General features: G+C 48.7%; 2 protein-coding genes across 8 annotated transcripts in view; one reads left to right on the forward strand and one right to left on the reverse strand.

Moving 5' to 3' along the window:
* Positions 1 to 20,474, forward strand: part of PPIP5K1 (diphosphoinositol pentakisphosphate kinase 1) — a 42,419-nt gene extending 21,945 nt beyond the window's left edge. For 3 of the 6 annotated variants that reach the window (XM_066558874.1, XM_066558877.1, XM_066558875.1), the window contains 7 exons: positions 1,056 to 1,146; positions 6,095 to 6,217; positions 10,052 to 10,114; positions 12,580 to 12,759; positions 17,429 to 17,566; positions 17,978 to 18,091; positions 18,701 to 20,474. In XM_066558874.1, the coding sequence (XP_066414971.1) occupies positions 1,056 to 1,146; positions 6,095 to 6,217; positions 10,052 to 10,114; positions 12,580 to 12,759; positions 17,429 to 17,566; positions 17,978 to 18,091; positions 18,701 to 19,386 (1,395 nt within the window). In that variant the 3' untranslated portion in view covers positions 19,387 to 20,474. The remainder of the gene's footprint in view (positions 1 to 1,055; positions 1,147 to 6,094; positions 6,218 to 10,051; positions 10,115 to 12,579; positions 12,760 to 17,428; positions 17,567 to 17,977; positions 18,092 to 18,700) is intronic. The other 3 variants (XM_066558878.1, XM_066558879.1, XM_066558880.1) reach the window with 3 other exon arrangements.
* A 1,480-nt stretch (positions 20,475 to 21,954) lies between these two features.
* Positions 21,955 to 25,505, reverse strand: part of MAP1A (microtubule associated protein 1A) — a 50,635-nt gene continuing 47,084 nt past the window's right edge. For both annotated transcript variants that reach the window (XM_066558872.1, XM_066558873.1), the window contains one exon: positions 21,955 to 25,374. In XM_066558872.1, the coding sequence (XP_066414969.1) occupies positions 25,219 to 25,374 (156 nt within the window). In that variant the 3' untranslated portion in view covers positions 21,955 to 25,218. The remainder of the gene's footprint in view (positions 25,375 to 25,505) is intronic.

Below are 25,505 nucleotides of genomic sequence, written 5' to 3' on the forward strand. Positions count from 1 at the left end.
GTTTCCTGGCATTTCTTTTAACATGCCAGAGTCTGAGTTGATTCTGGGAAAGGGATCTGCAGAGGGCAAAGAGGGATATTGTGGAAGGCAGACCTCTGAAACTCTTCCTCATTGAGGAAGGACAGGAACACAGGCCAGAGGAACTGATGAAGAAGAGCAAGTAAGGAAATGCTTGAGAAACACAAGCATTATTTGGATTACATGCTCTGTAGAGGCACTGGTGTAGCCAGTATAAGATTACATGCAACCTCACCACCTAGCTGTGATGACATCTTGCCTTCTGTTAGGCTCCAGTCTTTGCCTTTCACAAAGGCAGCTCCATGTTTCACATTCCTCCATCCCATCTAAGATCTCATGCTGATCGGGGTCCCTGCTCACTGGTGGATTCATCCAGGATGTTTAAGCTATCAGGGCTTAGAACTGTCCCATTCACTGATTTGGTGAAGTAACAAAATTAATTTTACTGTTCTAACATCTCTCCTTCGAGGCTGTTCTGTGTCACAAGGCCAGTGTCACAGTCAGCAGGTGACTGTTACCTTCAGAGTACTCTGGAATTGTCCCTCCTTTCAGAGAGATTTCAAAGGCATTTTTGCCATCAGTTTTCTGAACCAGAAAACAGCAGAGTTAATGTTTGAGGTATTTGTTAGCTGTCTTCCATCACTGTATGTTTCTCACAATGTCACCTCTGCGTGCAGCACTCGGAGGCTCTTTGTGATAGGCACATACTGAGTTAAAAGGGATATGATTTCCTGCTGCTAAAGAAGGAAGACTGAGTCCCAGGGATCTCAGAAAGAGTCTTGGGAGAAAAGATGCTCACTACATGAGTCCCATCATACTTTACAGATTTCCATTGTTCCACAATTCAACAAAATCTTGAAATTACAATTGAGCATTCATTATCACAATCCTAGCATATGACTACCTTTGTGCTTCTTGAAAATGGTGATTTTAAGGAAGAGATATACATTTCTCTACCTACAACTGATGTTTAAAGGCTTTGATAGCAGTGGGTAACTTGGAGCATGGTGCTGATTATTTACACTGTGTCTTTGCAGGTGCTGTCTGAATCTTCTTCTAAATCAGGAGGTTATCGCCTCTTCAGCACTTATTCCAGGCAGTCTTCTGAGATGAAGCAGAGTGGATTAGGTACTGTACCTGACCTGTAACCAGCCTACTTGCTTGTAACTCTATTTCCATGGGCATTAGTCTGTGTCTCCACATACGCATCTGGCTTGAGTTCCTTGTATGCCTCTGTGTGTTTCGTGTCTTCTCTGAGCGTTACTGTTGAGACCACCGTAGAGACTGTCTCAGTCAGTACCTTTTGTGTACAAACTTCTTCAGCTGCTAGCAACACAAGATGGACTTTTCATCCTTTCCAGTACAGGAGCAACAGGGCAAACTGCCTGCAAACCTGCAGGCTTGCCTCTGCTTCTCTGTTGCTCTCATTTGTTAAGTTTCTCAACTTAGTAGGAAGAGATGATTTTAAGTGAGAACAAGTGAACTTTCTGTTCTACAAAAATCATTTTATCTACAAAACTGTTCTTCGTGTGAGACTGTTCCGTTTCTACCTTTGCTTCATAAAGATCTGTTGTATGGAACAGATGTGCCACATCAGAATGTTTGATAGCTCTCTAATTGAGCTGAAGTCCTTGGTCAGCCATTCGTCTTGTGGTAGCCAGTGGAAGAGAATATTTCAGGGCATTTGACAATCTCTGTCCTTGATTGTTCCATTCCATGTCATCTTAACCTAAACTATGTCTGAACAGTTGAAATTCTTCCTGAAATATTTCTGCTAAAGCAAGATCCATTTTGAAACTGGAAAAGCTGTCTTTGCTGTCATGAGCTTCAGAGATGGCTGTGCAACCTGTGTCTTGAGGAGAGGAGGTGATAATGCCCAAGTCATGCCCACTTTCTTTTTCTTTAAACTTTCTTAGCATTGTAGCATGGCTGCAGACTTGCAGCAGTTCTGACTCAGCAATCTATTATATGGACAACCCGCAGCTAAGAGACTGCTGAAAGGCCTGCTCATTTCTTTGCCACTTTTGAATGAGCAGCTTCTTTGGAATCTAATTCTTACCAAGGAAAGAGAATTTTCTTCTGAGTGGCTAGAAGGTATCCCCGGAGTCTGCCAGCTAATGTGTCCAGCCAGCTGGAAAAATCTAAATAGGAATGGCTGATGTATATTATTTTCATAAAGGGACAGTATCCTTGGCCATGGTAATTTTTGAATGTGTTATTTCACTTATCTCTGCCTTTCCCAGTGCCACTGTGAGATTCAGTGAGCTGTGACAAACTGTCATGCTTAGGCTCGAAGAAACCTGTGGCTGTTTTGTGAGTCCATACGGATGACTATGGGAATTTCTGAAATGGCACATAGTCAAGGAGGTGCATCTGCCTGGAGAATTACTGGGTACATCAAGTGGTACTGCAAACTGGTTTTACTGTTTGAATGTGCGACTACCAGAAGGCCTGGGCTCTGGAAAGCAGATATTACAGCCCTTGGACTACAGCCTTTTCCAGGTTTTTGAGGAATGTCTGTTTTGGCAATAGAGGAGACCACTGCTTTTCCACACCTTTGTACAGTACTACTTTTCCTTCACAACGAAATCTGAAATATGATCCTGGCAGGTTTGATTTCAGAATCTTGCTTCATGTGCCTTGCTGGGAAGCTTGTGCTGGTTACTCTTCCACCTGTGAAGCTCTGCAGGGACAAAACCTTGATAGATCTGATCTGTGACATAGACCTCTAGCCCAGCCATGGTTCTCCTCTGTAGAGTCTTGCAGGTACAGAAGGATTGAGCAGGAAAGACCTGTTGTACCACACCAGCTTGCACAACAGTTGGTGATTAGGATATCTGTGTTTCTGTGAGTTTTTTTTTTCACCTGAGGCCTGCTAGGAAGAGCCGTGCCCCTTTACCTGTACAAGTCAAGATCTTCAAGGAATCTTCCTGATGCCTTTCCTGCTTGTTTTTTAGAAGTCTAATTTCTTGCCCCTTTATGATTTGAAATGTGTTCTCTCTCTAAGAGATAATACAGAGCTGTAGAAGCTTGAGCTTTGTCTTTAATACTTTTCTCAGCAGCTTTGGGGGGTTATGAGGGGGGTTCATTCAGGCACTACCTGCTGTTTCTGAGTTTTCTGAAGCTGAGCATACCTCCTGTTGCCTGACCTTGTCAGTCAGTGCCTGGCTGTCATTATCTCTGGAAAATGGAATATCTGTCCTGGTGTAAGCTTCCATGTGTAGGCATGCAGGAGCAGGGAGCACGAGAGAGCTCTTGCAATAGCTCTGCCCTGCTGCTATACCTTCCAGAATGGTGCCTCTACTGTAATTTAAAAAAATGTAATTCCTCCTTTGAAAATAGGTGGCTGCACCTTGCTTGGTCTGTGCTTTGAGTGTGACAGGTTTTTCTGGGCAGCATCAAGTGCACTGCTGTGGATTGTTTGCCATAGTGAATGTGCTTCTAGCTTGAAAAGCCTAGGGATGTTTCAATACCTTTCTTTGCTTACAAGAACCCTTCAAAATGAAGTAAAATCACTGCTGGCTATTTGAGCAGTAGAGGTGGTGCACTGCCAGTGGCACAAAGCCTTGTGCTGAGATTCCCAGAGGGAAACCAAGAATGACTATTTTTAAACATCTGACATACTGAATGAACACGTGAAAATTCAATGCACAGTAAATATCCAGCATATACAGTAATTTCTAGCAAGTGTTGCTACATTTAAATCCAAATGGACATTGTGTTTTTAGGATATGTGTGTGTGTGTGTGTGTGGTTACTTGGGTACAGTGGTCTTGTGGAGTTCCCTGTAGACAATTGCTGTTGTCCATAAAGTCATCTTTGTGAATTCTCTTCTGGCTTAATGCCTCTGTCTGCAGCAGGAGAGCAGAAACACTGGGGTATCCTTAGCTTAATGATTACCAGCACAAGGATGCTCAAGACATACAGTCCTAAAAAGTTCAATTTTTATCTGCCAGTAAATGCATCTGTTGGGTGGTTTTCGTTGTTGTTTGTTTTTAAACCATGGAAGAGCTATTGGGAGCATCATCCTTTCTGATGTATGACAAAATTTCATTTTCATTCCAACAGATTCCAGTTCATGCTGAGTCAGCACTTTGCATCAATTTAAGGCATTAGGAGAAAATTTTCTAAGGTTTGTGTATCAGTGACTCTGCAGGCAAGAGTCCCTTTCTGTCCAAGGGCATGTATGTGCTGGTCTGTGCTGTGGAAAGCCACCAGCAGTGTCACAGTGGGGGAGCAGCTGCAGCTCAATGCTACAAGGACCCTTTTGGTCACCCCAGGAACAGATGTCCTCAGCTCAGCCTGAGCTTATACAAGAACATTTTAATACTCAGGATCTCTGTGTTTTCTCCAAAGAAGCTCTGGCTTAAGGATCTTTGCAGTAACAGAGCCGGGGTCCCCAAGAGCAATGAGTGGCTGTGAAGCAGCTGTGTGTCCTCACACCAGGGAAGGGTGATGGCATGCTAGGCTGCATCAGCTGGAGTACAGCTGTCCAGCTGAGGGGTTTGGCTCCTTCTGTTCACCTCTCGTGAGTGCCTGAAGCTCTGCTGTCCTGCCCTGGGCTCCCTGGGGTATGTCAGGATTGTGAGCCCACTGGGAGGCAGTGGAAATGGGCGGGAAGCCTGGAGCACATGGCGTTGGAGGAAAAACTGAGAGCTATGCTTGTTCAGATTGGAACTTGTGGGGAATGGAGACCTTAATGCTCTTTCACCACCTAAATGGGAGATTGCAGAGAGAACAGAGACAGACTGTCCCCAAAGTCCTGTTGTTGTTGATGGAGATCCAATGAACACAAGTTGCAGCACAAGAAGTTCCAATTAGCTAGGAGGAACAGATTTTTACCCACCGTGAATGTGCCAGATGTTAGAGCAGGGGCCCAGAGAGGTTGTGGAATTTACTTTCTTGGAGGTATTGACAACTTGATTGGGCAAACCCTAGCAAGCTGATCTGAGTTGGTCCTCCTGGGGTGTTGGGAAAGAAGCTTCAGTCTCCTTCCAACCTAAATCATGCTATGCTGCCATATTTTAGAATCAAGAGCTGCTTCCAGTGTAGGCAGGTTGTCTTTCAGAGCAGTAACAGTTGCACTGTTCTGTGTTGCAGGTTTTTGCTGTGGCAGACCAGATCAATCTGCTTGTTTCTGGAAGCCCTTTGTATGTAGGAGTAATGTTGGTTTGAGCACTCAATACAGAATGCAGCAGCAAGACTGTTTGCAGAGAATTTACAGCCAATCAGTGGCTGTGTCTGGCCCATAATAAGGTTTTGTCTCGACTCACAGTTGCTTTCCTCAGTCAGTTGAAAGAATCTTCTTTCAAATGCCTGGTGTTCACTAAATAACACAGGAAGTCAAGTCAGTCTTCAGAGCACTGTGCCTTGGAGAAGCAAAGCCAAAGCCCCAGGAATGAAGTTGCCCTCCACCTTGCATGCCATGTTCCTTGACTCTGGGTAGGTAAAGTTCCATGCTGTGTGCACGTCTGGTGCTTTGCAAGGCTCGTTGTGGGCCCATTTCTCCTATGCTGGAGCAGTGAGACATGAGGAGTAAAGTCTGTCTGTGAAGGATGAGCTTGTGAGAGCAAGCCCTCTGGTCACAGTACTTTCTCTGCTTGTTTGACTGGAGATGAATCCACGCTGGCTGATCCACAGATCAGACACTTCTTTCCTCTTCTCAGTGTCCTACACAAAAAGGAGCTTTCCAAAGAGAAAGGGCAAAGAGCAATGAACCTCTGTGACATGAGCATCAGTGGTTTGGCATCCTGAGTGTTCTGGCATCAGTGTGTAGCTTTGCTGACTGAAAGGAGTGAAGGTGTTTCCCCTAGGTCAGGGCAAGAAAGGCAAATGGAAGTAAACCCCTGGATGAAGTTAGGAACTTCCATGGTGCTGAGGTTTGGGCTACCTGCTCTGCATTTGGCACTGTGGAATTTAGAATGGAGAACACGGCCTCCCTGTGCTTCCAGACATCATGTTTTTTTCCTGAATTGCTTGTGAAGTGGCCAGTTCATCCTTCATCCTTTGACTAACCCTGCTTTTCTGTAGCTGCATGCAGTGGGTATGTGTTACTAACACCTTCCCTGCCTTTCCAGGGTCACAGTGCACCGGGCTGTTTAGCACCACTGTGCTGGGAGGCTCCTCCAGTGCCCCCAACCTCCAGGACTACGCACGCAGCCATGGCAAAAAGTTTGCCAGCAGCCTGACATACAAAGACGGTATGTGTGTTCCCTGGCAGCAGGGTGGTACTTTGTGGACACTGGTGTCTCAAGATGTGCCTGTGGCACAGACTTGGACTGCTGAAAACAGTGACAGTTGAATGTATGTATTCATCACATCTACAATGGTAAATTTTACCATGCCGCAAGAAGTCATGATTCTTGCTAGGACAGAAGGGACCTAACGTTGTGAGAGGAGTTTTAGGCTGATGTGTGGTGTTGCTGGAGTCTGATTTTGGTCTGATGTTTTAATAGTACTTGGCTGTTGTGAAGGGGAATTTATTGGTCCAAATATTAAATCAGTTTGTCCTGGAATGGAAATCCAGCAGATCACATCATCTTGCTTACCTTGATCATCTTGCTGATGCTAAAATGAAGCTCTTTTTGGGGCAGTAATCCTTGCCCCATGGAAGGCAGAGCCATCCCAAAGACAGAATGATATGCTTGGGCATGGTTAAGATGGGCACTAGGGAGAGGCTGAGCACGTGGCAGTCTGAGGTAGCTCTCAGGAGGCAAGGGCAATATGCCTGACGTAAGTGAGTTGCCGTGGATGAAGTACTGCAGATGAAGTACTGGAAAGTCTTATTTCTGTGCAGCTCTGCAAAAACTGCCAGGAAGGTCAGCAAGACAGTCTGGTGAAGGCATTGGGGCCAAGGTTACAAACACTCCATGCCCATGGCTGCAGGTGCTGCAGCTGCACCCTGACCTGCCCCCAACACTTGGTGCAATGCGCAGGGAGCAGCAGAGGGTTGTTATTTGCAAGGAAGTTGGGGCACAGGGGACAGACTGAGCTGTCCTGGAACAGCTGGAGGGTGTAATGCACAAGTGCAAGTGTCCACTGTGGTCCTGGTAGGAAAGACACTCACTCAAACTCTTCTGATTCTGTACTGATTCACATACCATTTGTTGGGGCACTGATTTGAGGAGCTCTGTGGGCAGGGTTTGCACAGTATACTCTGACAAGGTTGGAAATCCACCTAAGGTTTCCCAGCGTTTGAATGGATGGATGTAAGGTTGTCTGTATTGGATGTCTTATCTTTTTGATATTTTACTCAATGCAGATTCTGAGTGCCTTTCTTATTGGGATTGTAAGGAACATTAACATTGCTGGATTTCAAAGTGGGAAGAGGATTAAGGGAGTAGTTTGGGAAAGACAGGAGGCTGGTTCATCTGGATTTTTGCCCAGTTTTGAGGCAAGGAAAATGGCCTAGCAAATCAGGATGGAGAGATGTTGTCCAATTGTCAGCCCTGTTGGAACTCTGTAGGTGCCCCTATGTACACTAGCTGCCTGTGCTGCTTTTCTTGTATAAGAGAAAGCTGAGCTGGTTCTCACCTCCTCAGGGCACTCCCAGCCACACACTGGGCTGTGAATGATGGTGGTGGGGAGGGTGAGATGGGAGTTCTCAACCCCAGTGTACCAGTCTGAGCTGCCCCAGGCAGCAAGTACTGGCTACTCACAGGTTGCAGAATAAGCTGATGGTGTTTGGCACAAAACCAGGATATGAGTCACAGTGGAGCCTCTGAAAAGGCCAGCAAAGGCCCTGGCAGCTGTTCTTTCCTGACTCTGCAAGGAGTGGGAGCCCAAGGCAGCACTGATTCTCAGGGAAAAGCATCAGAGACTGCTCTGTGCCCAGCTGGGCATGGAACAGACCTGCTCAGTCCTGGTGCTGGGCTCCCTACCTCTGTAGGCTGTGTAGCAGGACATGCCTGCAGCAGGCTGCAGGCATTTGAGGCCATGGACTCCTGCTAAGTCTAAATTCAGTGACAAGTGATTTCCCTCACCAAATCCCAACTGCATCTCTGTGTGCTGAGATGCAGTTGTACCCTCAAGTACCTAAAATGCAGACTTAGTAGACTAGCATGTGTCTAACACAGCTCAGAATTATAAATCTTGATGTTATACTTCTGTTTTCATGTTCCTTGGCGTGCCCTGAGACCCTGTGCTGTCAGTGCCTTGCTGCAGTAAGGGCATTTGGATGGAAGGTGTCAGGGGCTTGGGAAAACAAGGACAAAGCAGAAAAACATTTAGCTTCTGGGGAAAGTAGTTTGGAATGTGAAATGAGCCCTTGATCTGCATGTTTTTGCTTAAATGGGCACTACTGCAGTGCTGAACAATGGAATTGAATCCAAACATCACTACACGTGGTTGCAGTCAGTGGCACTGCAGCTACAGCAGACTCTTGGAGAACATTTGTTTTAAGACCTATTCCACACTCTTTAGACTAATGACATTGAAAAGCAGCACATTTTGGCATGAACTCTTTGGTAGTTTTTCGTGGCTGTGATGCTTCAAGGTGTAGTGTGTGGCATATAGCACTTCACCAATGTTAACTTGCCTTTTTCCAGGGAAGTTTCAAGGACCTTTATTTCTGAAGTCTTTTATGCTTGGAGCTGGAGGAGGGCTAAGGAACACTTCACCAGAAAGTTTTCTGAACCTCAAGCTGAGGGAAGGTCCCTGGATGGTTGTAATTACAAGTTGGCTTGCCTGAAGCCAGGGATCCAGTAAACTGGGTCAGTGCCATTTCAGTTGTTGTGTCCTCAGGGCAAGGGGAGGTGTGGGTCAGCTGGAGATGGTCACCAGCTGACTGCAGCTGCAGGGCTTAGGCACTTCCAAGGGATTGCATGTGTAGGGAAGATTGTCATGCTGTTTGTTGAGTTTAAAGAAAGAAAAACAATTTTTAGGGCTGGTACACTAGAGGAGGAAGTTCCAGTGAGAGTTGGTTTTAGATACATTATTTGGCCAAGCCACTGCATGTAGGAGCACATTGGGAGTATGGAGCATGCTTTGGTGCACTGATGAAGGGGATAGGCATACACACCCTGTGTGCTAGGGAGAATGGATGCATGAAACATGAAAGAGAAATAAAAGGGTTTTCTACTATTTCCTGAAAGATCCCCAATAGCTGTAAAAGGTATGATTGGCTGAGGTCTCACATCAAATCCCACATATAGAGGGTCTGATCCAGGCCATTCTTTTTCATTATAGCTGAGGAATTTCCAGTGTGGGGAAAAAAGCAAAGTTTCCAGCCTTTTTTTTTTTTTTTGTGTGTATGTGTGTGTGTGTGTGTGTGTGTGTGTGTGTGTGTGCATGTGGAGCCTAATCCATGTCCTTTAAAGCCTATCTGTTTGCACCCCATTAGATGCACAGTGTCTGTCCTTGCACAGTCTTTCTGATACGTGATTTGTATGGGAGAGCTTGGCCTGGCCTGGGGCATGGCCAGGAGAAGCCTGAGGACCACTCTGACAGGTGTATCCCAAAGCTTCCCCCGTACTGAAATGTTTTGAGTAGAGAACTGTAGAGGCATGTCTTCATGGGTCTTTTCCTTCTTCCCTACTCAGGTGATTTACCTTTAAATTCAGAAATAGCTCTGTATAGCTTGCATTAAGAGGTTGTTTTGAGCTGGAACTCCTTAGTCCCTCTGCAGAACAGTGTTTGTTTTCCTTGGGCAGAGGTGAATCCTGAGAACAGTCCTCCAGTGGTGCTGCTGCTCGCTGGGACGAGTGCTCTGGTGGCTGTGAGCATGGCCTGGCTGCATTCTGCACTGGACTGAGCCTGGTGTGGCGGGAAGATGTGAGTTGCTGACTGAGGGTGACTGAGAGTGTGGCTGAGTGTGCATGTTGGGGAGACCCTGGCAGGGTGGTGCCAGGGCTGGGCAGATGCAGAACGCTTCAGTCAGACCCACAGGCAGAGTGTTGAATGCCACAGCAGTGCCAGTGGGAGCAGCTGTTGTGGGGGTCAGGAAGGTGAACGTGAAAGCGTAATCAAGTGTATGAAGGTCGGGGGATCCTTTGAAGCAGGCTGTTAACTGAGATGATCTGTTTTTATTTCCTCAGAGCTCTTGTCTATGCCAGCCGTAAAACGATTTTCTGTGTCGTTTGCAAAGCATCCGACTAATGGTATGTTTGCTTTCTGGATTTGATGTTCCCTCACACTTCTAACCCCATGCTCACGTTCACTTTTCTCTGCACACGTTCTCCTCTCAGCCTTCTTGTGGTTTTTTTTGTGTTTGTGTATCTGGTGTCCAAACATGCTTCACCTTCCTCCACTGTCTCCTTGTGACTTATGTGCTCACTCATACCCTGTTACTGCTCAGTGGTGCCTCTGTTCTCCCCTGAGGTATTCTTGTCCCAGGGGAAGAGGCAGAAGCCATGGCTCTGTGAGTGTGCTGCTAAAGCAGCCTTTAACTCTGTGGTGACTTTGAGGCCTTTTGTCGTGCTCCTTGTTGGGAGAGTGGGGATCAGGGGGAAAGTACCACTGGACTGGGGGCTGATGCTTATTCCACATCATGAAGCATCAGCAGCTTAAGTCCTCAGTTTCTACACTGCAGATTTGCAGAATGAAAACAAGAATAACACTAGGACAGCTGTGTGTCACCTGGAAGGGCCTAGTGTATGGTGGGAAAGAAGGAAGTGCACCTGGTGTATCATGTCAGGAGTGCTGGTAGCCTTATGACCTCCTGTTCTGAAACCTCTCTGTTAGGCTGGTCTCGTGGTTCCTCCAAGCATGGTGATGTTGGCACAGGTAGGCTCACCTTTTCTGAGACGTTGGCCTGTGGAATGTGTCTCTCCAGAGCTCTTACTCGTCTGCTGTTGGTGGATGGTGCTGGCTTGCGGGAGAGGGGATGGGCATCATGCTACCCAGGGTGGCATCACCTGCTTCATCCCATCCTGCCTGTATCTCTGGAAAGGTTTGGTGACAGAGGTCGGACAGAGCTTCTGCTAATTCACTATCTCTGCTCCATGTTGCTACTTGCCTGACAACCAAAGTGTGAGTCTGTGAGGTTATAGGCCACTAGCTCTGTTGTAGCAGGTGCCTGGAACCAGTGTTTACTCTCCAGCTCTTGCACGGATACTTTTAAAGAGGTTTCACAGCATCCCTCCTCTTGCATGGCTCCTGCTGCTGAGACAAGTTGGAACCAAAGGAGATCACTGAACACTACCAAGTATTTCTGCCTGATGTGATCAAGGCAGCTTGTGAATATGAAGACATCCTGCTTGGTGTAATCTGGAAGATGAATGAAATTCAGAAGACTGTTCTGAAAATGAAAGTTTTGGGAAGGATGAAATGGGAAAGGACAAGTCACTGTGGCTTTACTGTTTCAAATAACTAGAGGGAGCCTATTCTCTGTGTTTGCTTGGCTTTGGTTTTCCCAGAGTGGCCAATTGCTTGGTTTGTCTGTATGTCTGGACAGCATTGGAGCTCACATGGTGTATGTCAGCAGGGTGTGTTGTTCTTTCTTTCCTGCAAAGGTTGTACCAAGTTCCAGCCTTTTGTAAGACACGCTGTAAAGCAGTTGCCTCTGCTCCAAATACGATCAGGTTAAACCAGGCATCATGTTTCTTCCAAAACCCCAATTAGTATTTCTGATGGCAAAGAGCTTCTTAATCAAGAAAACAAAGACAGGGGTCCAGCAGGTGAAAGCTCAAAGTCAGGGATATTTGCTCTAGGATTGGCACTACTTTGAGCAGGAGGGATGTTTACCCCATGAAGCACTTAGAAAACTGAATGCAATAAGTGTTGCTAGCTCTGAGTCTGGATTTTGTTTCTGGAGAGCTGCCTCTGTGTGGTGAAATGGAATGGGTGAACCAAGGTAGTGGTCAAGCATAGCATCAGGCCAGATGGTTTATGCCCTGGTCACACAAGTCTTGAGTGACTGAGGCTGTGTATAGAGAGAAGGCATGCCTGCATGCTGGTATCTTGCCTGCCATGCAAGGCTATCACAGAAGATTGCACAGGGCTGTTCTCAAAGACAGGGAAAGTCAGTGCTTCTGTGCTCCCTCTGTTCTTCTGCACTCTCAGCACTTTGCTCTCAGTCAGACCCTGCTGTTCCCGAGGTCCCTTGCACAGCCTCTGCTCATTTGATGCTGGGCCATTTCCTCTCTCCCCATGCTGATGTGCCTGGCTGCGCTGGGATGCAGGACTCAAACACTGTTGGCAGTCTTGGCACTGCCGGATTTCTCATCTGAGCTGTGGAAGGGCAAGTCTGGCCCTGAGCCTGATCCTTTTATCTAGCCAGACCTGAGCTGCATTGGACTTGGAATGTGTCCTGGAATTTATTCACTTGTCAGACTTTCCTTTATAAAGATGAGCCTTCGCTGCTCAGACAGTGCCCTGTGCTGCAGCTGGGCGAAGCCTGGGCTGGGTGGGAGTCTGGTCTGCCCTGTGCCACTGGGGGAACGTAACTCTCAAGGGCATTCCTGACCTGCTTGCTGTGGGAGGGATTTGGCTTAATGTGTGGCGTGTGTCCTTCTCACCCAGCGGCCCTGGTGCTGGCAGCTCCATCCCCACATCTCCGCAGTTTCTCTGTCCCCCAGCTGTACCTGCCCCTCTCCTCTCACTCTCTATGGCCCCTTTCCTCCAGATGTGTTGGAGCACCAGCACGTTGCCCAGTTGCTACGCCGTTTTTCCTCTGACTGTGCCACGAGCCGGACCATCTCCTTGGATGCCACCCTAGCCCATCACCTGCAGCAGTGCTCCTACCACCTGCGCCTCTTCAGGAGCTGGCTGATCTCAGGGCAGGATGACTTGGAGTGTCTTTACGGTACTGCACGCTGCAGCTGCCTCTGTCCCATGCTCTTGTAGCTGAGCAGGGACCACTGTCTGCTTGAGAGTGCAAAGTATGCTTTGCTTCTGATAAAGGAAAGTGTTTCCCTCACCAAATCCCAAAGGTCTCTAGGCTGCTGCTGCAGCAAGCTGTGTGGGCTGTTGTACCAGCAGTTTTGGAGCCTTCGGCAGGAGCCTTTCCACACGGAGCCTCCACTCCCCATGTGGCTGTAACTGCTCTTTCCATCTTTGGCAATTGTTTGTTGCCTCCTTCCTTTAGCCAGGGTAAGCCTTAAGCTCCCTTCAGGGAGCTGATGGGCTGCTATCCATGGGATGCCCTGCTGGCAGGATGCTCTGTGCAGGTCTTGGTGAGCTGCCACAGAGTGTCCCCTTAGTAATGGAGGAACCAAAGTGAGTAGTGAGAGTAGAGGAAGAGATTAAGGAGATGCTGCAGCTGGTCACAAGCTGAGTGAACTTGCTGTGGAAATTTTGGGGAAGTGAGTGCTTGTGGGTGTGTTGTATCTAGAGAGACTGAGTTAAGACAGGGTAGAGCTGAGCTTCTGTGTGGCTGCACTGCATGGCATCTTTCCTGCCTGATAGGGCTTCTCAGTGTGTCCTGCCTCTGGTGGGAAGAGGTAGGCAATTTCAGCATTGAATCCAGATGTTATCAATCAAAGCTTGCTGCTGTTTCTCTGGTGTTTTTCAGCCTCTGTCACAGACAGGAAGTCTGATGCATGGAGGCCTTGGTGCTTCTCACACAGGCAGAAAGATTGCTGCTCCCTGAAGGAGGCAGCGAGCTGGGGCTGGCTGCTGAGGTTTACTTGCACCATAGGAGCTGCTCGGAGCATGTGGCTTGCTGAGCTGTGTGGTGTGATGCATGGACCCCCTTTTCCATTCAGACCCACAGGTGGAAAGGGCACAGACAGTGCAGCCTTCCATGTAGTGAAGCAGTAGGACCAAGCATTTTCAGAGCCTGGAAGATGAGAATTTTTCTTAAGTCTGTTTTTCCTTAATAGGGCCTTTTCTGTCAGGCAGGCAGATTTGGAGACAGTTAGTTGCTTTTCACATGTAATTAGGACAATTCCTTGGTCTCCTGGCAACAAATGCTAAAGAGGACCAAGAACTGCTTCAAGGGAAGAGATGCTGGATCACAGCAGACTGCTCCAGAGCAAGGGCTGAGCTTTCCCTGCTGCAAGTCTTGGCCCTGTTTGTGAGCTCAGGTGGGGAGAGAAAATGAGCTCAGTGCTTTGGACACAGCAGGCTGCTGGGAGGTGCATCCTGCCCCAACACAGGCGTTAAGTGCTCCTAACTCCTTACCAGTGCAGCAGCCCTCCCAGCTGGAAATCAAATATCCACCATCAAGTTCATGCTGTTTTCCCTGTCCATCAGCAAGCCCACAGTTCATTGATATGCTTGGGATTCCTGCTGAGGCTCTTCTCAGAGCAGACATGGTTGACAGCCCAGGTTTCTTCCTTGTGAAAACTGCATTCTTCTGTCCTCTCTTGGCTTTCCACTGTAATTCTATCCACACTAAGGAAACATGAATTAGAAGATAGAATCAGTGAGTCAAAAGTATGTAGTTGGCATCCATAGTTGGAAAGATCAACAGTGGAGCCCTGAAGGAATGTTTGGGAACCTGTGTGGTCATAGCTGGGGAAAAGAAACGTGTGAAGTAAGTTCATATTGGTAATGAATCCCTCTGGTACTGAAGCCAAAGGTCAGCTGTGGACAGAGAGCAGTCCTGTGATGATGAGCAGGAAAGTAGCAGTGATGTCCAGTGTAAATGAATTTAAATTACAAAGGGAAACAGCCCAAAACTATTATATATGAAACAGTGGGCTCTGATCTGACCATCATCACTTGAGACAAGGTGGAAAAGGTAGAAATTTGCAAAATTAGAAATCTGGGAAGGCTGTTGGTAATAGTGGTCTGAGTGGCCTGAGGGAGGGGGTGGGGATCCACAGTTTCGTGTAGATCCAGGAGCAAGAAGGTTTCTAATGGAGTGAGTTGGGATACTTTGGACAGAAGTGGGTTTTTTTCAAGCTCCGTACCATGGTACCTGGGGATGTTGGGAGCTTTACTGAGTTCAAGGGTAAACGAGAATATGGAAGAGACAGATAATGTCCATAGCAATTCTGAGCTGTGGGTCACTGATATTTGGAGCATGTGACTAGACAGTCACATGTGCTGTCTAGACTTGTGATCCTTCATGTACAATATACATGTGGCATGTTGGAGTTCGTCCAGGAAAATAGGGGTGGATTGATGATGCATGTCAGAGAGGAGCCTGGTGAATGCTTTTGTTTGTGCTGAGACTGGACAAGTGCTTCGTCAGTCCAGAAGAACTGGCATGCAGAACACTGGCACACAGAACTTCCTCTGTGCGCTGCTGTTGGATGTTGGTACAAAATGGGTGGAATTCTGTCCAGTTTCTCGTGCCATTGCCTGCATCACAGACTCCTGCCCTTCAGGCCCCAGGAAAGAGTTTGGGGGAGCAGCAGCAGCAGCTGCACAGTCAGCACAGAGTAACTGGCAGTCAAGGATGGTTCCTGTGGCTTGCTGTCACATTTTATTTTTCTTGCCCTTTTCCAAAGATGTTGAGTCTTTGCTAACTGTGTGTGGTGCAGCAGTGGTTGGAGCCTTCACTGGAGACACATAGGGATTGTGATCCGTGGTGGTAGCTGCTGCCTTAGCTGTGCTGTGGAGGCATGAGCCACTGTTTGCCTCTTCCCCAGCAGCTCAGCAGGTCCAGGGAGGTGTGCAGGGAGGTGGGGTCCCGTACACAAATGAAAAGGATTCCTTGAACACGGTACTCCTCCACCTTGAAAGAGGAAACTTTGGCCATTTTACTCTGGTGCAGTGCCACAGCGCTGTGCAGAGTTGCATGAGCAGGCACCTGGCACTTTGGGGATACAAGTATATGATTTCACATCAGCTGTGTGTCAGTGTCTAATGTTTCTTTTATTGCTGGACCTTTGATTTCCTCATCTTACTAGAGGGGAGCCCAAGCACTCAGATCCCCATTGGTGCCCCTAGTGTATCTTGTAACATTGCTTTGCCCTATCTTATATTTAAACTTCCTTTTTTTTTTGGAGACCCCAATACCTGAGCCAACTTTGGCCCCTCTCAAACCAGATTCTGTTGTGAAATGACATTAGCCTCAAACTGGGCTGCTCCACAACCATCTCCCGTGACCATTTTAAGATTTGCCCTCACCTTTTTCGTTTAGCTCTGTCTCCCAGGAGGCCTCTGATAAAATAGAGGACGTACATTCTTCCTTGCTCAGCATTTCCACTCTCAGGACTTCTCAGCAACAGACACAAGAATGTGGTCTTTTTTCTGTCTTATGTTTCTTCATCCTAGCCGAGGATTTGTTATCCTTTTTGTCTTGAATTATGTTTGTAGGTCCTTTGTGGCGTAGGTAACCTTGTGAACTCTCTGGAGGATTCTTTATCTCCACCAACTGTTATTTATTGCAGTGAGCACCTTCATGGCTCATGCTCCTTGCCTCTTGCAGAACTGGGTTAGGTGAGGATATTGGAGCAGAGCCTGTCCTGGAGGTGACTGGAACAACTGTCTGCAGTACACAAACAGGTGCTCCAGGGCTTCTCCTGAGGTACTGCCAAGCTGCAGGGGTCAGTTTTGTCCTATTGGTGTGGTGGGCAGACATCCTGCTGCAGATTGCATCAAGAACTCTCTTAATTTTTCCATTTCAAAGTATTTTTCCTTCTCTGTAGAAGCAAACACAGTTTCTTTCCAGAGTCTTTTTGAGGTCCTTGGAGGAGACTGGGGGGGCCACAGAATGGGAAGCCCAGCCCTGAGGAGTTGAGAGACTATTAAACTTGAGAGGTGCAGAGGAGAGGGCAGCCTCATTCCATATACCCACGGACTTATCTGTTTCTTCCTTGCTCCTCTGACAGTTCAGGTTGGCTTGGTTCCACAAGGCATTTACAGGAAGCTGGGATGAAGAGGAAGATGCTTTGCTATGATACTCTGCTGGCTTGAGCAGCAAAGGATTTATTCTGAATGGTTGTAATGCAGCTTGCTCTGAGAAAGTGTCTATTACACGCTGAGATGCCTATTTATGCTCATTCTGGGTTTGCTGGCAGTGAATTCTAGTTAAGGGGACAAATAATTCATTACCCAGCCCTTCCTTTGGACACAGCCTGTCAGGAGTGCATGGGGGGCTGCTGTGACAGGGAGTTTCTGTGGCTCCTTGTGGCTGCTGCAGTGTGTGCTCCCTGCTGTGGGGAGAGGGGGCTGTGCCAGCCAGGGGGTCACCAGCGGTGGGACCTCTTTAATGGAAATTCTGTTGGCACCACTTTGATTCTGTTTGGCTTCTGTAAGAGGGGGCACTGTGCCAAGCTCTGTGCCAAGTTCTCCATCATGGCTGTGTATTTTAAGTGTCCCAGGCTCAGCAGCATAAATGGCAGCTGCCAGATACTTTTCCTCTTCTCCTCTCCATGTGTACCCAGGTGCTTGCTTTCAGATCCGTATTTGCATGGGATTGCTTCGTGGTGATTTTCTTGGCTTAGGAGAGATGACCTGAGGCCTGAGTGTGCCTGTTGTTTGATTCCCAGAGTGCCCAGCTCCTTCAGCCATGACTGCTCCTGCATGGATTTTCCCTGCTGTTTCCTCTATTCATTTTCTGCTTGGTCTCTTTCCAGGTTTTGAAGGCTGCTCCATGGTTCCCACCATCTATCCCCTGGAGACCCTGCACAACTCCCTCTCTTTGCGGCAGGTGAACGAGTTCCTGACAGCCGTGTGCCGGAGCTGCAGCGAGTCGCACGTCCAGTCCACCGCAGGTACTGCTTGGGTGGGCTTGGCTCTGGCAAGGCAGGGAGCATGCCTGCTCTTTTGCATTCTAGGGACAGATCCTGACAGCCCTGCACATAAGTGTGCAGTCCCTAGAGCCTGTCCCAGAGTGTTCTAGCCCAGGAATGAGCCACGGGACCCAGCTCAGAGCCATCCCAGGCCACTTACATGACAAATAATCAGTCAGGTCTGTCTCTAGCTGATAAGTACGGTGATGAGGACACCAACTCCAGCTCTGGAAATCTTAGCCTCAGATTCCCAGGAGCTGATGGGCAGGCATGGCTCTGAATTGGCACTGGTCTTTAGCTCTTCCCAGAGCACCTGCTCGTGACTGCTGGGCTACGAGCCGTTCCTTTATGTCTGTTGGAATATTACTGATCTGTGTATTTTTTTTCTTGAAGCTTTGTTTGATTCAATGATTGGAAGCCAGATCCCAGGAGACCCCTTTATGTCCCAGCGAATCCTGTCGTCATCGTCGTTGCCGCTGCGCCAGCGTTCGGATAAACCCCCCTGGTGTGAGTGTGCTCCACGCTTGGTCAGGGCAAATGCAGCGGGCAGGGAGGGAAGTGTGTGAAGTCAGCAAGGCCAGGAAACCAGTCTGGCTGAAAACAGTTGTTTCATTCATCTCCTTTATTGGATTAGGTACAATCTAGGTATTGCTCAAACTTTGCTTATTGTACAATACAAGGCAAGAATAAGCATTAGTAGAGAATCAATATTTCTTTCTCTAGTGTTGCCTCTCACTCAACACTCAGGGACTGTGTGTATCAGGAACCAGAAGGAGCAAGTTGAAGCTGGGATTGTTCCATAATAGTAAGGAAATGAAATAAATTGGTTTGCATTTTGAAGCAAAACATCACACTTCATATTTTGTGCTGTAACAACAGAGTCCACTCTTGGCTGTATGCCAACATAGCACTGGATTAAAAGGTAGAATTGTACTCTGTGTGAATGGGTTTTCATCAGCTGAACTGTCAGAAATGTCCAAGACCAGCTTCAAGCCCCTGACAGGTCACACTGCATATAGACAGCCCTCACCTCTTGGTTGCAGAACTGTAGGACTGTGACAGTTCAGGTGGGAAAATACCAGCTACATGTTTTAAGATTTTTCTTCCTCTTTGCAGACAGCAGTGGCCCCTCCAGTACCGTCTCCAGTGCAGGCCCGTCCTCCCCAACTTCTGTGGACAACTGTGCTCGTTTCAGCTTCACTGAGAAACTTTCCATCAGCCCCCCAAAAAGTGAGGAGCAGCTGATTAGCCAGTCCACTGAGCAGGAGGACAGTCAAGCTCCACGCGGAGAGCTTGACGTGCAGGAGGGTGTGTCTGGGCTGCCAGTAGCAGAGCCAAGTGCCCTGGAGACCCTGATCTGGAATAAGGGCCCAGAGCCAGGCAGGATTCTGGAGCTGTGCAAGAAGGAGCTGGCAGGGGAGGACACTAACCCAGAAGAGAAGAGCATGGGGGAGCGGGATGAAGAAAAATCATCTGGGGAAATGTTAGAGCCAAGTAACATAGGAAACCTAAAGTGTGGTGAAGGATTTGACCTGGGGCTGGCTGGGGAGACAGCGAAGCCAGGTCAGGGGTCTCCCAGGGGAATGACTGGCCTGGATCTGTCCAAGGAGATCCTGGTGCCCTGTGAAGAGGAGCTGCTGGGAGAGGTGTTGGACCCAGAGCATACAGGCAAGGAGCTGCTGGGGGACAGTGCTCTGTCAGACCAGCTTTTCTCTGGTCACCAGTGCCAGGTGCAGCCACTGACTCCTGAGAAGAATGTGGAGGAACTGCAGCTGCTGTGTCAGAAGGATCAGCAAATTTAGTGGCTTACTGGACAGTCCACTGCAAGCTCTTCTAAGCCTGAAAGCAGCCCGACTTCCTGCATGGCACCTCACGCAGCTGGCGGTGCATGGCAGAGAGGAAGCCACGTCCCAGGGCCACAGGACTCTGTGGTGTGGAAGAGACTGCTTTGCTCCTCCACAAGCCAGCTCTTTGCCATTCAGCAAGAATGTTTGCCTCATTAAATGAACAACAATGCAGTCTTGGTACTGGCATGGCACCTTCATGGAGCAGGGACATGGTGCTGCCTTGGTGTCCCAAGGGCTTTGTGCTCACTGGGACAGCAGCATTAGAGGACTGGTACAGCCAAGGCTTTTAGGGTGGTAAGTCCAAAGAGGACAGATCCTCCTGACCTTTTGGCCCACAGCCTTCAGAGAAAGGCATTCTGGGCCCAAATTAATCAGATCCATCACAACCACCAACCTCCTCTCTGTTTCTTCCTTCTTCCTCTCTGAAATCCCACTGCTGGCCACCAAAATCAGGTCCAGAGAGTCCATGGTAGGAAAACTAGCAAAAGCAGAAAGCATTCTGAATGAGTGTGGAAAAGAAGGGTAGTGAGGGTATCAGGTTTGACTGCCACTTGCAAGGAAACATCCCTTTGGCATGGCCTTGGATGTTTCCCTGCTGGACTGGGGCAGGCAGGAGCCTGGGGATCCAGCCTGAGAGAGGTGTGCAGGGAAGACACACACAATTGTTTTTTCTCGTCCCCAAGGATCAGGCAGGGTACAGCTCTGAGGTCTTGGTGACAGGGATTAGAAGAAACTGCTATTTTGATAATTCAGGACTATTAGAAACCAATAAGGAGAAATCTTTATTATATAAAATGAAAAGTATTTAATGGATATTTATGTAAACGCCTTGTGAGCACAAGCCTGAGGGCAAGATTGATACGGGTGTCCCTGCCGCATCCTGAGTGCCGGCCGGGGCTGTGCTTCCCACTCCTCCTGTATTTATGGACAAGTCTGCGTGTCTGTCTGTAGCTAGGATCTCTGTTTTTGTGAAGCTGTGCCCAAAGATCTCTATGCTGTGTTGTGACAATGTGTGTTCACAGTAAATCTATGCTGTGGGTTCAGTGTCTCTCTGTCTCTGATGCTGACTTGGCAGCAGTGTGTATGTGCCAAAGCTTGCAGGTGCTTGGAACAGTAAGCCCTGCTCATGCTCTCTTGTCCTGGAAGAGCAGCTGTGGCTGGAGTCAGACCTGTTGTAAAAGCACAGGCTCCAGGCCAGGAAAAAAAACCTTTTTCCTGCATGGGAGAACTGGTCATGCTGGGGAAGAGCTCCTGGCTTCCCAGGTCTCAGGGGCGTTTGTGGTAGAATGAGGACACTGGAATGGTGTGTCCAGCACTGCTCTGGCAGCCACGTCCCTGTTGAGCACCAGCCACATCTCCTGCCAGGACCTGTGTGTTTCTGTCCAGGGACAGTGCCAGGGCAGGGTGGTTGCCACAAGGGGCCCAACAGCACCTGCTGCAAGGGGTCATTCCTGAGAGGGGCATGGAGAAGGGCCCTCTGGGGTGGGGCTGTGGCTCTCAGGTGCTGACCCCTACAGAGCCTGATGCTTGTCACTGCACACCTTTGGGAAATGCACTGCAGTCACAGGACCTTGGTTAGCTGGAGTCAGACCAGAGACAGTGCTCATTAGCTGTGTGTGGAAGTAGTTCCTGGTTTATGGTAACAGTTCATGTTCCTCCCATCAGCAGCAGGTTTGGCAGCTGCCCTGAGGTCTCCACCAGGGCCTGCACAAGCTGTGGTGTGGTCTGGGACAATGATGGCCTCTCTCTTGAGGACTGTAGCACAGAACCTGCTTTCTTTTTTCCTGGCATCCACCTGTGCCATTGTTTCCTTCTGAGGACAGGCAGGCAGGAACAGAACTAACTGGGCATCAGCCTCTCCTGACTGTGTTCCACCATAGGCAGAGCAGCAACTGTCCCAGTTTTCTGGTAAGGAGCTGGAAGAGGGTTCCCTTGTTGGAGGTCAGGTTGAAGTTCTGCAGAGGTGCCAAAGCCCAACTGCTGCAGTGGGTCAGGCATGGAATCCCTGGCATGCCTGTGCCCAGGTCCCACGCCAGCAGGTGTCCTGCCTGCTACAGGGCCAGAGACCCTTGCAGCTCAGAGAGTGCCAGCAGTGCTGGGTGGAGTTGCCATTCCCAAGAAGTGCAGGGACAGGTGGAGGGCTGCAATGGAATGCATGATTCTGGAACTGTGAGGGGTGATGGTGTTGCATGGCAGACAGGCTCCTCACTGGATTATCAGGAGCTGCTTTCCCCCCTACAGCCCTTAGCCAGCTGTCCCAGATGTTCCCCAGGAGGGACCCACAGTTACCCTGCTAAGGCCAGGGGCGGGGGCTGTCCCGGGCAGGCTCTGTGGCCTTATGTGCATGTCCCTTTCCAAGTCACAGCAAAGTTTAGCAGCTGCTGGTGAAGGTGGGGTGTTGGTGGAAAAGCTGGGGCTCGCCTAAGCTGGGAGGCATGGGAGGGTGGCACAGCAGCCATGTCTGTGTGCTCCTGCCTGCAAGCGTGGGCTCACTGAAAGAACAGTTGGAAACCACTGGAGATGTTCTCATTCGCAATTAATGTGGCTTTATTTTTAATGTGTTGGGCTCCTCTCTTGACAGCAGTTAGTTACAGTGTTTCACATAAAAATGGGCAAAAGGACAGAACTCAAGGAACTAAATTCAAATAGAAATGTGATGCTGAAGAAAAGAATCAGGGCTCTCTTCTTAAAACATTTAGCATAGAAGAAGCTAGGAGCACAAGATGCCATTTCAATACAGTTAAGACGTTCACTTTTTTAATTATAGGTTTAAAATAGTATTTTTTACCTATTACATACAGGAAGATTACGCGTTGTTGCCCACATGCAGAAACAAGCAAAAGCAGAGTTTAACTGTTTCTCTCTATAGTGTTGTATTACCTCTGGCTCCAGGTGGGTCCTGCTGGCTCCTGTGGCCTGAGCAGGGCCAGACTCTATGAATCAGCATTTTCCTAAGTCATTTTTCCCCATCGTTTTTTTAAGATGGAAGGGAGTGGAGGAGAGAGGGAGATAGGGAATGAGAGAAGCTCAAGGCAGAACAGACTGCAACAAAAACTGAAAAAAAATGTGGAGCCTTGAGGACAGGGAAGCAAACTGGTGTAGGATAAAGGTAGCCAAGCAGCAGAGCTGCAGAGGGCAGGAGCAGAGCATGGAGGGCAGCCTTCCTCCTGGAATCCACCAGTGGCCACACTCCTGCCTGGAGGATGCAGGTACCTCACAAAGCCTCACTATTACTGCTGCTTAGTCAGAATTGCTTCAAGTTTAAAATTGAGAAAACATTCATGTGTGGGTCTATCTAAAGTTAGTGCATTAGCTTTTACATCTAGCTACGCAGAGGGATCCCAGGAGCCAGTGAGGGCCATGCTTGTGCCTCTGGTGTCTGGCATCCTGCAGCTGCCACCGTGGCAAGTGGGCCAGGGTCTCCCCAAAGCACAGTAGGCAAAGCCACCCAGCATTCCAGGGAGGGGCAGGGGCAGGTGTTTTAGTGCCTGCAATTGCCAGAACCAACATTCATGAATGCTGACCCCATCAGGGTGCAGAGAATGACATTTTTTATGCTGGCTGGCAGACACAGTGTGATTCCATGGTTAAAATGAACACAGCACAGGGCAGGAATTTGCTAAAGCCCTGAGTAAGCTCACATGCTCCTAACAGGGGCCATAGCCAAAGAGCTGGCTGTGCCTTGGGGAGGCTGCTGGCCTCAGGCCTTGTCCTACAGCTGCTGGGTTTTAGACACCGCCTTGCAGAGACATTTTTGCTGCCCACAAGTTCTCTATGGTCTTTTCATTTGTTTAAATTGCAGCATGTTAGTATTTGTACTGAGAAAACCTCTGAACTGACACTAAAAGCACATGGTATCATGTTAACATGTATAAATTAAATTATTAACACAAAATGCAGCTTAACGTTAAAAAAATAAATATATAAATTAAAATGCAAAATAGACCATTTCCCTAGAAACTCCATTTTAGTGCTAGGAGCAGGTTTCTAAGCAGCATTTTCTTCTTGTCACCTGCCAGAAAACTAGCACTGTGACTGAAGTGTCCCAGGCTAGTGCAACACAGGGCCCGAGGATGCTCGTGGTGGAGTCAGCCCTCTGCTCAGGGCCAAGCACAGTGGGTGTCACAGAGGATGGAAATACTTTGTGCTGACTGACAACCACTGCAGCACAGCTTTCCACCTCATTCCTTCTTTCCCAGAGCACAGCCTGCTGCCACTCTCTTTGTCTTACAGAAAAGCTATCTTTGTGGTAAGATCCTCTGTCAGTTCTCTTGGACGTGGCAAAGGCTCACGGATGCTGCAGGTACAGTGCACCTGAACACCCCACTCCCTGCTGGGAGAACGTGTCTCCCACACTGAAACAGGTCTGTGTGCCAAGGAGGTTCTGGGTGGCTGTTCAGTAGCCGCAATGCACTCACTGCACACATTCCTGTTCCTGCCAGGGCGTCCAGAGAGCAAGGACAGATACCCACAGTGATGCACAGGCCAGAGAACAAGCTGCAAGGTGGCACCACATGGACGAGCAGCACCTCACCTGCACTGTCAACACATCCCTGCCACAGTGTGAGGGAACTGAGAATGACTACACTTGCTAAACTACTTTTTCCCGAGTATTTTGGGAAGGGCCTTCTCTTCCCTCACACCACAATTGTATTCCCCACATCCTGGATACTTGGGGGGACAACAAAAAGCTTGAACACAACTATAAGGCTTGGAGCCTGGCACACAGGCAGCGAGGCGATGGCTGCTGCGTGCAAGCTGGCGCAGCACAGCGACAGTGGCTGGGCACCAGCCTCCCCCAGCATGGCCTGCGTGCCCCTCAGCTGCCTCGCCACCGTCCTCCAGAGCCTTTGGTTTAGGGACAGGGAGGTTTCTTGTACAGCCCGGGCCAAGCCTGGCCAAGGTTTTCTCAGCCCTTCTGCTGTTGAGGGGGCTGTAGTTGTGCGTTTGGATGCTCTTTGTGTGTAACTGCTTAGGCCGCAGCCTCTCTGTGCCTCCTCCTGCCACACTCCTGGTGTGCAGGAGTCAGTTGGCTGCTGTGTGCGAAGCTCAAGTTAGCAGGTTAGGAATGTGCCGAACCCTCCCCTCCCACTGCCATGATCCTTCATCCCAGCTCCCTGAGCACAGCAAACAGGTGCTGCAGGATGCCACAGGTGAGTACTTGGGACAGAAATTTGCCAAGCTGGCATGTGGTGGTCGTGCCTAGTTGGAGCACAGGTCCCCTTGCTCAGAACACCTCCTGTATGCTCAGGAGGGGAGATGGAAGAATGACCTTCACTGTCACATTACAGTTCAGAGGGTTTTGTCTTCCCTCATCTCCCTGGTGCACTTTCTTTGCAAGTTAAATTTCGCCTCTGCCCCCTGCCTCCCATGCACTCTGCATGCAGCAGCAGCACTTCAGCCCTCACCAGAAAGGTGAGGTTCATCGTGCTAGAGGTTAAATGGCAAGGCAGCCAGGAAGAGAGTAGAACAAGCTCTCACAGCAGCAAGGCAGCCAAGATAGTCTACAGAAACTGTACAGGCAGCAGAATAAAGCAGGGAAGGTGAAAGTGCCCCTGGCCTGCAACTGCTCTTGCACAAACTCTTAGCTCAGTCCAGAAAATTACAGAGCCCTGCACTTTCTTCCTCACGGCATCCAGTGCTGAGCAAGATGGATACCCGATTGCCTGACAAATGGGAACCATGTAGAGGACTAAACCAGAGAAGAACTGGACTGTGATTAGATGGTGTCTCTCATGTTGCATCGGTGACTGAAGAATCAATGGATGAACACAAAACGTGGAAGATCTAGAATTCAATCTTACAGGCTGGAAAAGATTCGTCCTGCATCACAACAGTGCTGCTGCTTGCCAGTACCATGATGTTTAGCTCCTGCTGTTTCTCATGGGTCTGTTGATACCATTCTCGTGTTACCTCAGTATCATGTGTTGGGATCAATGTCACCTGGGAAAAGAAAGCAGCAGGGATGATTGAGAACAACTGCAGTGACAAAGAATGCCCGTAGGAGCTGAGGCTAAAATTTCTTGTTAATTTTGGAACACTGTACCCTTGGTACTGCTTGTTCTATTTAGTGT

This window comes from Molothrus aeneus, chromosome 13, assembly GCF_037042795.1.
Source record: "Molothrus aeneus isolate 106 chromosome 13, BPBGC_Maene_1.0, whole genome shotgun sequence".
Lineage (NCBI taxonomy): Eukaryota > Metazoa > Chordata > Aves > Passeriformes > Icteridae > Molothrus > Molothrus aeneus.